Source organism: Hypanus sabinus, chromosome 6, assembly GCF_030144855.1.
Source record: "Hypanus sabinus isolate sHypSab1 chromosome 6, sHypSab1.hap1, whole genome shotgun sequence".
NCBI classification, from domain to species: Eukaryota; Metazoa; Chordata; class Chondrichthyes; order Myliobatiformes; family Dasyatidae; genus Hypanus; species Hypanus sabinus.
Window position 1 is genome coordinate 29,210,081 of NC_082711.1, and position 13,109 is coordinate 29,223,189.

Genomic DNA, 13,109 nt, shown 5'->3' on the forward strand with positions numbered 1-13,109 from the left:
CATTGAATATTTTTAAGACAGGGGTAGTTAATGAGCAAAAGGGTGAAAGGCTATCTTTAATAGGCAGAATGTGGAGTTAAAGTTATAAACAGTTCAGAGAGGAATTCATTAAATAGTAGAGCAGGCTGGAAGAGCTAGGTGGCCTACCCCTGCACCTTGTTCATAAATTCATATCACTGTACATTAGGTATCGACTCTGAGGGCTAGGATGTAGGATGGATTGTACACAGAGCTGAGTGAATTCTGCTTTGCCTAATTTCTCAGATCTTCATCACTTCTTCAAATACTACCTGCTGGACTGTATCCACTACTTTTTGAAGGATTTTCCATTTGAGGGTATTGGTGTTTCCATACCAGGCCATGATGCAACCAGTCAATATACTCTCCACCACTTGTCTAAAAGTTTGTCTTAATTTTAAATGTCATGCCGAATCTTTGCAAATTTCTAAGGAATTAGAGGCACTTATGTGCTGGGCCCAAGACAGATCCTCTGAAATGATAACACTGAGGAAGTTAAAGTTGTTGACCCTCTCCACCTCTGATCCCCTGATGAGGGTTGGTATATGGACCTCTGGATTCCTCTTCCTGAAGTCAATAATCAACTTGTTGGTCTTGCTGATGTTAAGAGAGAGGTTGTTGTTGTGGCACCACTCAGCCAGATTTTCAATCTTCCTCCTATATGCCGATTCACCACCACCTTTGATCCGGTCTACAACAGTGGTGTCATCAGAAACTTAAATATCGGATTAGAGCTCTGTTTAGCCTCACATTCATAAGTACAGCATAAAGTGAGTAGAGCAGGGGCTAAACACATGGGTTTGTGGTGCAACTGTACTGATAAGAGATTGTGAAGGAGATGCTGATGCCAATCCAAACTGTCTGGTGCCTGCAAGTGATAAAATTGAGGATCCAAATTGCACAAGGAGGAATTGAGGCCAAGGTTTTGAAGCTTATTGATTAGTTTTGAAAGGATAATGTTATTGAATGCCGAGTTGTAGTCGATAAAGAGCAACCTGATGTATGCATTTTTGCTGTACAGATGTTCCAAGGTTGAGTGAAGAACCAATGAAATGGCATCTACTATGGTCCTGTTGTGCCTATTGGCAAATTGGAGTGGATCTAAGTTGCTTCTCAGACAAGAGTTGATGTGTTTCATCACCAACTTCTCAAAGCACTTCATCACAATGGCTGTAACTGCTACTGGATAATAGTCATTGAGGCAGATTACCACATCCTTTTTAGGCACCGGTATAATTGAAGCCTGCTCGAAGCAGTTGGATACCTCAATGCCAAAATGAGTTTTATGGTATCGGTGAACACTCTGGCCAGTGGACCAGCAGAAATATTTAGTTCTCGGTTAGTTACTCCATCTGGACCGGATGCTTTCCACGGATTCACCCTCTTTAAGATGCTCTCATGTCAGCCTCAGAGACTGAAATCACAGGATTACTGGGGTTTGTGGGAGTTCATGAAGGTTCCTTCATGTTCTGACAGTCATCAGGGAGCGAGGCCTTGTCATCTATGTCACTTGGTTTCAACTTGTAAGAGGTAATAGCATTCACAGCTTGTCAAACATCCTTCAGTGATCCAAGTTTTTCCAGATTTGCCACTTTGCATGTAACATGGCTTTCTGGACATCATACCTGGACCTCTTGCATCTTACTGGATCACCATACCTGAATGCCACTAATCTGGCCCTTTGCCTCCTATGTCCACCTCTTTGTTATCCTTATTACTAGAGTCTTGACCTTTGGCCCCTCCCTATATGCAGGTAGAAAAGGCAGTCAAGTGATCAGATTTCCCAAAATGTGGTCCTGGCATGGAATAGTAGGCATTCCTTTTTATAGTGTATAGTGTAGTGTGTTGGGACCCCAGTACTACAGATTTTATGCTGATAATTGGATATATATTTCTTCCAACAATCCTAAATGAAGTCCTTGACTATGATTTGGAATGAATCAAGATAGGCAGTTTCTTGTTTGGTGATGGCAGCATTCAATATCTCGTAAGCCTAACTAACACTGGCCTTTGGCAGTATGTAAACTGCAGTCAGGATCACGGAGGAGAACTCTCTTGGTAGTAGAATGGTCAGCACTTAATCATTAAGATGTTCCAGGTTGGGGGAGCAAGTGCCCCCACCTTTCACCTTCTCCTAATCAGCAGTTCGGTCCACCCTATATAGTGAGAAGCCTCCAGTTCTTACTGGCACATCCAACACATTCAGAGTGTGCCATGTCTCCATGAAATGCAAAACAGAGAAATTCCTCATTTCCCTCTGATGCAGCAATCTTGCCCTTAGGTCCTCAATATTGTTCTCCAGAGAGGAACTTCACTCCTTGGCATCTCATTCTGGCTTGGAGTCTTACAACATTGAGATTCACGCAAGCAGGGCCACTCATTAGACCATTACAATAAATAAATCTGAATCTCTGACTGTGTGCCTTTCTAATTTCAATGTACACTATTTCTATTTTAATCATTCCAAGCCTGGCACCAATACATTCTTCAAAGCTACTACTTTAACCAGGCTTTAACCATCATTATGTGGTCCCAAACTCAGTAGGTTCTTCTGTAGCAACTTAGAGTGCTTCACTCTCTCATTGTTCCTACAGAAATACACGGTGTTTCATAAACCCAAAACATCCTTTCTTCAGGGGCATTTATATTGCAGCAAACAAACCCCAAAGATTTGATAATTAAAGCTGGCTTGCCAGATAGAATTATGCAATTCCACCTTCCCCAACCCCCCCGAATGTTAAAGTGAGTAGGGATTATACTTCTGCAGTTGACGTAGCCTCTGGTGTAACTCCTGTGTAGCAAAGGGTAGTGATATGTCAGATGCGATACTTGGGGTTGATTCTTTGACCGCAAGGTGTGAAGGAGAGTCTGTTGGACTAGACGTAACATGAGTCAGTGAAGTTTGTTGAAGACTCGTGGACCTCTGGGGACTCTGGGAAGAAGTACTGCTGATCTCCACCTTGTCCATCTTCTCATCCTTTTTGACACTGGCTGTAGCAGGAACAGAAAGGGCTGGTTTGTTTGATTCTGTGGGGGTGACTGGCTGCATTTTTGGCGTTGACCTCCTGCTGTCCTTGCTTTGTGATGATTGCTTCTTTAATTGAGCTGAGGAATTATCTGTAGCTTTGTCTTTCTTTTCAATGGCAAGAATCTATGAAAATGGCAAAACATAAGAGTTATGTCACAGCTTATCAAGAAATATAAAGGCAATTTAGATGCAAGTGTTGTGAAGAATTTAGGACTGAAATTAAGATCTACAACTGGCAAGGATGAAATTGAATTGATTATCTGTGATATTCAACTTGCTTAAGAAATAAAACAGAAACTGCTAGACATTTTGAGCATGGGTAGAATGGGCCACTTCAGAAATGATTGGACTGCAAAGGGAAAGTAGAAAAGTTTCTTCGGAGGGGTGATACTGAAGGAAAATGACCAACTTATTTCAACACTGGTTTTCCCCTGTAAGATTCTGCCCAAGAAGATGTAGACTAGTTATCCATCAATAGTTCTCCCTTGGGCAGATTGCAAAAGGAAAGCCAGTGACTTCTTATGTTGTTTTTTCAAAGGTTGAGTTTGACAAAAAATTCTTTTACACCTTGGGTCTGAATTCATTTTCCACAGTGTGTCAAATTATCATCTCTATTTAATCATGAACACGGTAGGCTTATTTAGAAAGTCAGAAGGCATGGGATCCAGGGAAGTTTGGCCAGGTGGATTCAGAATAGGCTTGCCTGCAGAAAGCAGAGGGTCATGGTGGAGGGAGCGCATTCAGATTGGAGGGTTGTGACTAGTGGTGTCTCACAAGGATCGGTTCTGGGACCTCTATTTTTCGTGATTTTTATTAATGACCTGGATTTGGGGGTAGTAGGGTGGTTTGGCAAGTTTGCAGACGACACAAAGGTTGGTGGTTTTGTAGATAGTGTAGAGGATTGTCGAAGGTTGCAGAGAGACATTGATAGGATGCAGAAGTGGGCTGAGAAGTGGCAGATGGGAGTTCAACCTGGATAAGTGTGAGGTGGTACACTTTGGAAGGACAAACTCCAAGGCAGAGTACAAAGTAAATGGTAGGATACTTGGTAGTGTGGAGGAGCAGAGGGATCTGGGGGTACATGTCCACAGATTCCTGAAAGTTGCCTCACAGGAAGATAGGGTAGTTAAGAAAGCTTATGGGGTGTTAGCTTTCATAAGTTGAGGGATAGAGTTTAAGAGTTGTGATGTAATGATGCAGCTCTATAAAACACTGGTTAGGCCACACTTGGAGTACTGTGTCCAGTTCTGGAAGTATTGGAAAGGGTTCAGAGGAGATTTACCAGGATGCTGCATGGTTTAGAGAGTATGCTTTAGGATCAGAGATTAAGGGAGCTAGGGCTTTACTCTTCGGAGAGGAGGATTAGAGGAGACATGATAGAGGTGTACAAGATATTAAGAGGAATAGACAGAGTGAACAGCCAGCACCACTGCTCAATACAAGAGGACATGACTTTAAGGTAAGGGGTGGGAACTTCAAGGGGGATATTAGAGGAAGGTTTTTTACTCAGAGAGTGGTTGGTGCGTGGAATGCATTGCCTGAGTCAGTGGTGAAGGCAGATACACTAGTGAAGTTTAAGAGACTACTAGACAGGTATATGGAGGAAGTTAAGGTGGGGGGTTATATGGGAGGCAGGGTTTAAGGGTCGGCACAACCTTGTAGGCTGAAGGGCCTGTACTGTGCTGTACTATTCTATGTTCTATGTACTTTTCTTTCAAAATATATAGCAGAACTCTTTTTCCAGTTATTTATAGAAGGCAGCAAGGATATTCTGCAATCTGTGTTGCTTAAAAATGCGATATGGTGGTGAATTAAGCATTTTTTATACAAAACGGCATGTAAATTCAGAACAAGCTTTGTAGTCCCAACTAATAACAAGAGAATTGAGCTAAATGGTACACAAATTAGCACGAGTCATAGTATTTTTTTAAATTATAGGCAAAATTAAGGGAGCAGTGGAAAAATTGTCCCCCTTGTACTTCTTGAACTTGTTACATCAGATTCAGGGTAACGCAACTCTGCCACTTTGACCTGGCCTACACCAAACAGGTTCAACACTTGTCTTTATTGGGAACTTCCTGCTCTTTACACAATTTTTAAGATTTTGTAGTTATGAATATGCTAAAGTGATGGGGTATTACTTAGGTTTGTTGTGAGGGATGATGTTGTATTGTAGAAAATGAATGCCCAAGTGTAGGGGTGTGTAGGCAAGAGTTGGTTGGGCTGTGTAGGCAAGGGTTGCTTGGAGAGTGGTGGCCAGGGTTAGGTTTAGTGTAAGGGGTAAGATTAGGATGCAATTATGTGGGCAGTGGGAAAATTATCCCTCTTGTATTTCTTGATCTCATTACAGGAGATTCAGTGTAACTTCATCCTGGCACTTCGATTTGGCTCTCGCCTTTCATTAACCAGGTCCAACACCATTTGGTTTTATTAACCTGTTGTGCACTGGGACACATCACCCAAACCAAAAGCCATAGATGAACTCATCATCTGCTGAGGGATAGTTCTTTGGCATTTAAGTCTTGCAACCCAGGTCTGTACAAGAAAATCAGGTTTGACTTGCAGAGAGTTATTTCAGCAGCGAAGAAACAATTCTAAGCAAGGTTGGAGGTGACATCGGATGTACATCAACCCTGGCAGGGTTTGCAGGACATTATTTCCTACAAAGCGAAACCCAATTTTATGAACGGCAGCAATGTTTCACCACCAGATGAGCTCAACGCCTTTTATGCCCACTTTGAAAGGGATACTATAACTACAGCTGTGAAGATTCCTGCTGCACCGGGTGACCCTGTGATCTCTGTCTCTGAGGCTGTTGTCAGGCTGTCTTTCAGGAGGATGAATCCTCACAAGGCAGCACGTCCCAATGAAATACCTGCTAAGACTTTGAAAACCTGTGCCAACCAACTGGCGAGTATATTCAAGGACATTTTCAACCTCTCATTGCTACAGTCACAAGTTCCCACCTGCTTCAAAAGGGCAACAATTATATCAGTGCTTAATAAGAGTAGTGTGAGCTGCCTTAGTGACTATCATCCAGTAGCACTCACATCTACGGTGATGAAATGCTTTGGAGAGATTGGTCATGGCTAGAACCACCTCTTGCCTCAGCAAGGACCTGGATCCACTGGAATTTGACTATCACCACAATAGGTCTACGACAGGTGCAATCTCAATGGCTCTCCACATGGACTTAGGTCACCTAGATTATACAAACCTATGTCGAATTAACACCATCATTCCTACAGTCCTGACTGAGAAGCTACAGAACCTGGACCTTTGTACCTCCCCTTTGCAATTGGACTCTGTATCTTCCTAACACAAAGACCACATTCTGTGTGGATTGGTAGTAATATCTCCTCCTTGCTAACGATCAGCAGTGTAACACCTCAGGGATCTATGCTTCGCCCACTGCTCTACTCTCTATACCCACAACTGTGTGGCTAGGCACAACTCAAATGCTATCTATAAATTTGTTGATAATACAACCATTGCTGGCAGAATCTCAGATAGTGGAGAGGGTGTACAGGAGCGAGATATACCAGCTAGCTGAGTGACGTTGCAGCAACGACCTTGCCCTCAATGTCAACAAGACCAAACAGCTGATTGTGAATTTCAGCAAGGGTAGGTTAAGGGAACACAAACCAGTCTTCATGGAGGAATCAGAAGTAGAGACAGTGAGCAAATTCAAGCTCCTGGGTGTCAAGATCACTGAGCCTATAACCTGGTCCCAACATACCAATACAAATACAAAGAAGGGCAGAAGCTATATTCCATTAGTAGTTTGAGGAGATTTGGTTTGTTACCTAAAACACTACAAAACTTCCATTGTTATACTGTGGAGAGCATTCTGACAGGTTGCATCACTGTCTGATATGGGGGTGGGGGGTGGGGAGGTAACTGCACAGGATCAAAAAAAGCTACAGAAAGTTGCAAAATTAGTCAGCTCCATCTTGGGTACTAGCCTCCATAGTATCCAAGACATCTTCAAGGAGAGATGCTTCAGAAAGGTGGCATTCATTATTAAGGGCACCTATCACCCAGGATGTGCACTCTTCTCATTACCATCAGGGAGGAGGTACAGAAGCCTGAGGCACACTTTCAGCAATTTGGGAACAGTTGCTTCCCCTCTGCCATCCGATTTCTAAGTGGACATTGAACCCATGAACACTACCTTGCTTTTAAAAAAAAAAATTATTTCTGTTTTTGCTCTATTTTAAATTTAACTATTTAATTTTATTAGAACCATAAAACATTACAGCACAAAAACAGGCCTTTTGGCCCTTCTTGGCTGTGCCAAACCATTTTTCTGCCTAGTCCCACTGACCAGCACCTGGACCATATCCCTCCAAGCCCCTCTCATCCATAAATTTGTATGAATTTTCCATATAGTAAATTTAAAAAAATTATTTTCTATATTATCATTATTTACCTGACAAATTTCACTGTCAACTAATCTAAATGCTGAGTAACTCTATTCTGGTACTGAGTTTGGCCTTGTGGCTTAGAAGAGTAGGGAACTGAAGAGGATGGCAGCAGGGGACTCTACAGTCGGGACCAGATTCTGTGGATGCAAAAAGGAAATATGGATGGTCATTCACCTCACAGGTGCCAGGGTCCACAATGTTTCTAAACATATCCACAATATCCTGAAAAGGGAGGGTGAGCAGCTAGAAGTCATGGTACAAACAACATAGATAGAAAAAGGAAGGATGTCCTGGAAAAATTAGGAAGGAAGCTGAAAACCATGACCTCAAAAGGAAGTAATCTCAGCACCGCTGTCTGTGCCATGTGACAGGTAAACGTGTGGCTGAAGAATTCAAGTGATTCAGGTTTCTAGAAAATTGGGACCTCTTCTGGGGCAGGTAGGACCTGTACAAAAGGGACAGGTTGCACTTGAATCCAAAGGGGACCAATACTCTTGCGTGCAGGTTGGCAGTAGTTTAAACTAATATGGCAGAGGTATGGGAACCAGTATGATAAAGCTGAGGATGAGCCAGCAGGTTTACAGGTAGATGATGAATGTAAAATGAATGTAAGGAACAATGAGCCAATGATTGAGTACAAATGATGCAGACAGAGCAAAGAGTTAAATTGCAACACAGAGGCAAAATTCCAAAGGGCAAAGAATGCAGAACTGAAGGTTCTGTAATTAAGCGCATGTAGCATATGGAATAAGGTGTACTAACTCATGGCGCTATTACAGATTGGTTGGTATGACATTGTGGGTATAACTGAGTCGTGGCTGAAAGGAGGCCATAGTAGGGAGCTCAACATGAAAGGATATAGTTTGTACTGAAAGGATAGGCAGGAAGGCATGGGCAGTGGTGTGGGTCTGTTGGTAAGAGATGGAATTATATCTTTAGAGAGGTGACATGGGGTCAGAGAATGACAAATCTTTGTGGGTGGAGTTAAGAAACAGCAAGGGTGAAAAAAACATTATGGGAATCATATATAGGCCTCCAAATAGTAGCCATGATGTATGGTTGGGGTTGGAAAGGGAGCTGGAAAAGGCATGTAATAAGGTAATGACACAATTGTAATGGAGGACTTGGGAAATTTAGGTTGGTGTCAGATGCAAGAGAAGGAATTTGTTGAATGTCTATGAGATGGCTTTTTAGAGCACAAGTGTACTTGAGCCTACTCAAGTGTTGTGTAAAAACCCACATCTTATTAGGGAGCTTAATGAAAAGGAACCCTTAGGAGACAGTGATCAGAATATGATTGAATTCATACTGCACTTTGAGAGGGAGAAGTATAAGTCACATGTGTCAGTATCGCAATGGAATAAAGGGAATTTCAGAGGCATGAGAGAGGAGCTTGCCCAGGAGGATTGGAGGGGGATACTGGCAGGGATGACAGCAGAGCAGAGATGGCTTTATTTCCTCGGTATAGTTCACAGGGTGCAGGATAGATTTGTCCCACAGAAGTTATTCTCAAATGGCAGAGATGGGCAACTGTGGATAGCAAGGGAAGTTAAGGATGGCATAAAAGCCAAGAAAAGGGCATATAAGGTAGCAAAAGTGAGTGGCAAGTTGGATGATTGGGAAGCTTTTAAAATCCAACAACAACAAAAAAAGCTAAAAAAAAACGTAAAAGATAAAATATGAGAGCAAACTAGCCAATAATATAAAGCAGGATACAAAAGCTTTTTTCAGTTATATAAAGAATAAAAGGGAGGTGAGAGTTGATATTGGACTACTGGAAAATGATGCTGGTGACGTAGTAATAGTGAACAAAGAAATGGCAGATGAACTTAATGGGTACTTTGCATCAGTCTACACTGCAGAAGACACCAGTGTGGCAGAGGTCTGTGAGTGTCAGGGAGTAGGAGTGAGTGCCATTACTATTACAAAGGAAAAAGTGCTGGGCAAACTCAAACCTGGACCAGATGGACTACAACCCAGAGTCCTGATTCAGGTTGCTGAAGAGATAAAAGAGGCATTGGTCATGATCTTTCAAGAATCACTTGATTCTGCCATGGTCCCAAGTGGCTAGGGTGTTGGTCTAGTGATCTGAAGGTTGTTAGTTCAAGCCTCAGCTGTGTCAGTGTGTTGTGTCCTTGAGCAAGGCACTTAACCACACATTGCTCTGTGATGACACCGGTGCCAAGCTGTATTGGCCTAGTGCCCTTCCCTTGGACAACATTGGTGGTGTGGAGAGGGGAGACTTGCAGCATGGGCAACTGCCGGTCTTCCATACAACCTTGCCCAGGCCTCAGTCAACATCGAAATCAATGGACAGCTGAAGAAGGTGGTCCCAGAGAACTGGAAGATTGCAAATGTTACTCCACTCTTTAAGGGAGGAAAGCAAAAGAAAGAAAATTATAGGCCAGTTAGCCTAACCCTCAGTGGTTGGGAAAAGTGTTGGAGTCTATTATTAAGGATGAGGCTTCAGGATACATGGAGACTAATGATAAAGTAAGTCCAAGTCAGCATAATTTCTGTAAAGGGATATCTTGCCTGACAAATCTATTAGAGTTCTTCAAGGAAATAACAAGCAGAGTTAGCCAAGGAGAGGCAGTAGATGTTACTTACTTGGATTTTCAGAAGGCATTTAATAAGATGCCGCACATGAGTCTGCATAAGAAAATAAAATCCTATGGTATTACAGTAAAGATACTAGCATGGATAGAGGGATGGCTGACAGACAGGAGCAAATGGGGATAAAAGGGGCCTTTACTGGTTGGCTGCCAGCAATTAGTGGTGTTCCTCAGGGGTCAGTATTGGGACCACTACTTTTCATATAGTTTGTCAATGATTTGGATAATGGAATTGATGGCTCTGTGGCTAAGTTTGCAGATGATACGAAGATAGGTGGAGGGGTAGGTAGTGTTAAGAGAACAATTCGACTGTTTGGACTTAAGACAAATTGGAAGAATAGACAAAAAAGTGGCAGATGGAATGCAGTGTTGGGAAATATATGATAATTAATTTTGGTAAAAGGAACAATAGTGCAGACTATTATCTAAATGGAGAGAAGGTTTGAAGAGAATTTCTATTCTATCAAGAATCAGTCTCTAAATGAATGAATAGTTTTGGCTATAGAAAACAGAACTTAGCCTTTTACCAAATGAGCCAAGGAGACAGATTACACATACTCGAAGCATTATCTTCATCTTGAGAGTGCTGCTGGGACCAGAATTGTTCAATTGGAACCGCTGGTTCATAGTTAGATCTTCAGCTTCCAACAGCTTCTCCAGAGGCAGATTAAATGAACCGAGTGAGCACTGGTGATGGTCATCTTTAACCTGGACAGGGCGAAGCAGAAAAACAGCATGATTTAAAATCATTGAGCAAAACAGACAACAAAGAACTGTAAATATGAGTAAATCTGCAGATGCTGAAAATTCAAGCAACACACACAAAATGCTGGTGGAACGCAGCAGGCCAGGCAGCATCTATAGGGAGAAGTACAGTCAACGTTTCGGGCCAAGACCCTTCGTCAGGAAACTGTACTCACAGTCACAAGATGGCAGTGCACACAGTCCCAGCGGCCTCATAGGTTCCAATCAATGGTCGTATTTTTTGTCCTGCTCATCTTTTCAATGATCAAACAACACTGCAAATATTTTATAAACTTGTTTGAGGAAACATTTTGTTTTATGCACCGTGTGTGATATTGCCTGGAAAACATTGTTTTGTTTGGTTGTATATATGTACAATCAAATGATAATAAATTTGAATTTGAACTGCAGCATAGGGACAGGCCCTTTGGCCCATGTTGCTTGTGCCAAATTAAACTAAATTTCTTTTGCCTGCACAGATCCATATCCCTCCATTTTCCACATACTTGTCTATCTTATCTAAAAGCCTTTTCAATATCATTATTGTATCTTCATCCACCACAGCACCTATTAGCCCCATTCAGCCGTTCGCCATGTAATAAAAATTTATTATGTACATATCCTTTAAACTTCCCCTGTCACAGCTTAAAGCCTTGTCCTCTATGCTTAAACAGATTGTAAGAAGAAAGGTCACACTCTATAAGTAAAAATAACTTGTTCTTAAGCACAGTACCTCAATGTCCAGATCTACAATCTGTGGGTTGTGAATACGGAAAGTAAATGCTTCCTCCCAGACAGGTTCCGTGGTCCGATATCGGATCTGTAAATAGTGAGGCAAGACCATGTGATGAATAATATAGCAACAAAGAATATAGGAATGACAGAAATAAAATCAGATATGCTAGATATACACAGCAGGTATCATCTGTGGGAATGCTGACCAATTTCTGAACATGCTGAATGCTGCTTAATATTGATCAGCTCCAACACTTGTCAGGAAAACTTGGTAAAAGGCAGTTTGACCACTGTCCTAATCACTTCTGACACCCTTGTTTGATGAGTTTCCTGGCCCTCTCCAGTACATTCACTTTATCAATGCCCAGACTTTTAACATCCCATCCTTCTTGTTCCTTCCTCGAACATAAATAGCCCTATCCACCATCATAAACACAACAGATTCTGCAGATGCTGGAAATCCAGAGTAACGCATGTTGGAGGAACTCAGCAGGTCAAGTAGCAGAGCATTCATTTGGGGCTGAGGCCCTTTGTCAGGACTGGAAAGGAAAAGGGAAAGGAAAGAAGCCAGAATCCTTGCTCTTTTTCTTCCCCTTTCATTCCAGTCCTGAAGGATCTTGGCCTGAAACGTCAACTTTTTATTCCCCTCCACAGAAGCAATTCTCAAAACAACCCTCAGGAAGATGACAAGGCAAAATGTGCATTGATTTAAACAGAAATGTACCAAAGGTAACGTAACTTCAGAATGAAACAAAGCTATTGAGTGGGTGAAATACAATAATGGTATTGTGATCTGAAGGTTCTGAGACAAAGGAGAGGCAGTTCTCATTGCTGTGTATATCTGAAACAGTACTGAACAATAAAATATGAAACAACAGAAGGTGTGTCAGAAGCCAGTATTAACAGATGAAATAGAAGTCAAAGGGAAAACTGGCAGGTTGATAACAGGAATTCTGTTCTATTAGAAACTTGTTGCTGTAATAGGGTGCATGTATTGTAAGAATATGTAGAATGGGAGATGGCCAATGGAAAAACAAAGAGAAGAGGGACAAAACTGATTAAATCATGATCCCTAACAAATTTAAATACAAACCCAGTCACTAAAGTTTGGCTCATGATAGAAGAATAGCTGCTCACCTTACTTTCATATGTGTTATGTCCCACTGACAGCTGGACAAATGGGTTTGGCTCACTGTTCATTTTCTTCCCAAACTATAATGGAAAATTAAAAGCACTGGAGGTCAACAAAGAAGTTATTTCAAAAATCTATTTATGGTAGACACAGTCAGGATATTTTGTTTAGTGCTGAAAATGAGTTAGACATTTCCTCTCCTTCCATTTGGACCATAAGAGGCAGCAACTGGGTAGAATTCAAGAAGCCATTACACAAACAATATATTTCTAATGTTATACTTTTCCCTTTTATTTTATCCAGTAGGGAAAGAAAAGAGTTCTCTCCAAAGGCACATCCACATCTATGGAACAAGCCCGAAACCTTTCCTTAAAAAATAGAGCCATTTGTGGCCATCCTTTTAAAGAAAG

The 13,109-nt window shown here is 41.7% G+C and overlaps 1 protein-coding gene across 2 annotated transcripts in view; it reads right to left on the minus strand.

Moving 5' to 3' along the window:
* Positions 1 to 13,109, minus strand: part of esyt2b (extended synaptotagmin-like protein 2b) — a 212,527-nt gene that overhangs the window by 15,222 nt on the left and 184,196 nt on the right. For both annotated transcript variants that reach the window (XM_059971888.1, XM_059971887.1), the window contains 4 exons: positions 12,705 to 12,779; positions 11,566 to 11,652; positions 10,647 to 10,796; positions 2,778 to 3,169 (listed from right to left, as the gene is read on the minus strand). In XM_059971888.1, the coding sequence (XP_059827871.1) occupies positions 2,778 to 3,169; positions 10,647 to 10,796; positions 11,566 to 11,652; positions 12,705 to 12,779 (704 nt within the window). The remainder of the gene's footprint in view (positions 1 to 2,777; positions 3,170 to 10,646; positions 10,797 to 11,565; positions 11,653 to 12,704; positions 12,780 to 13,109) is intronic.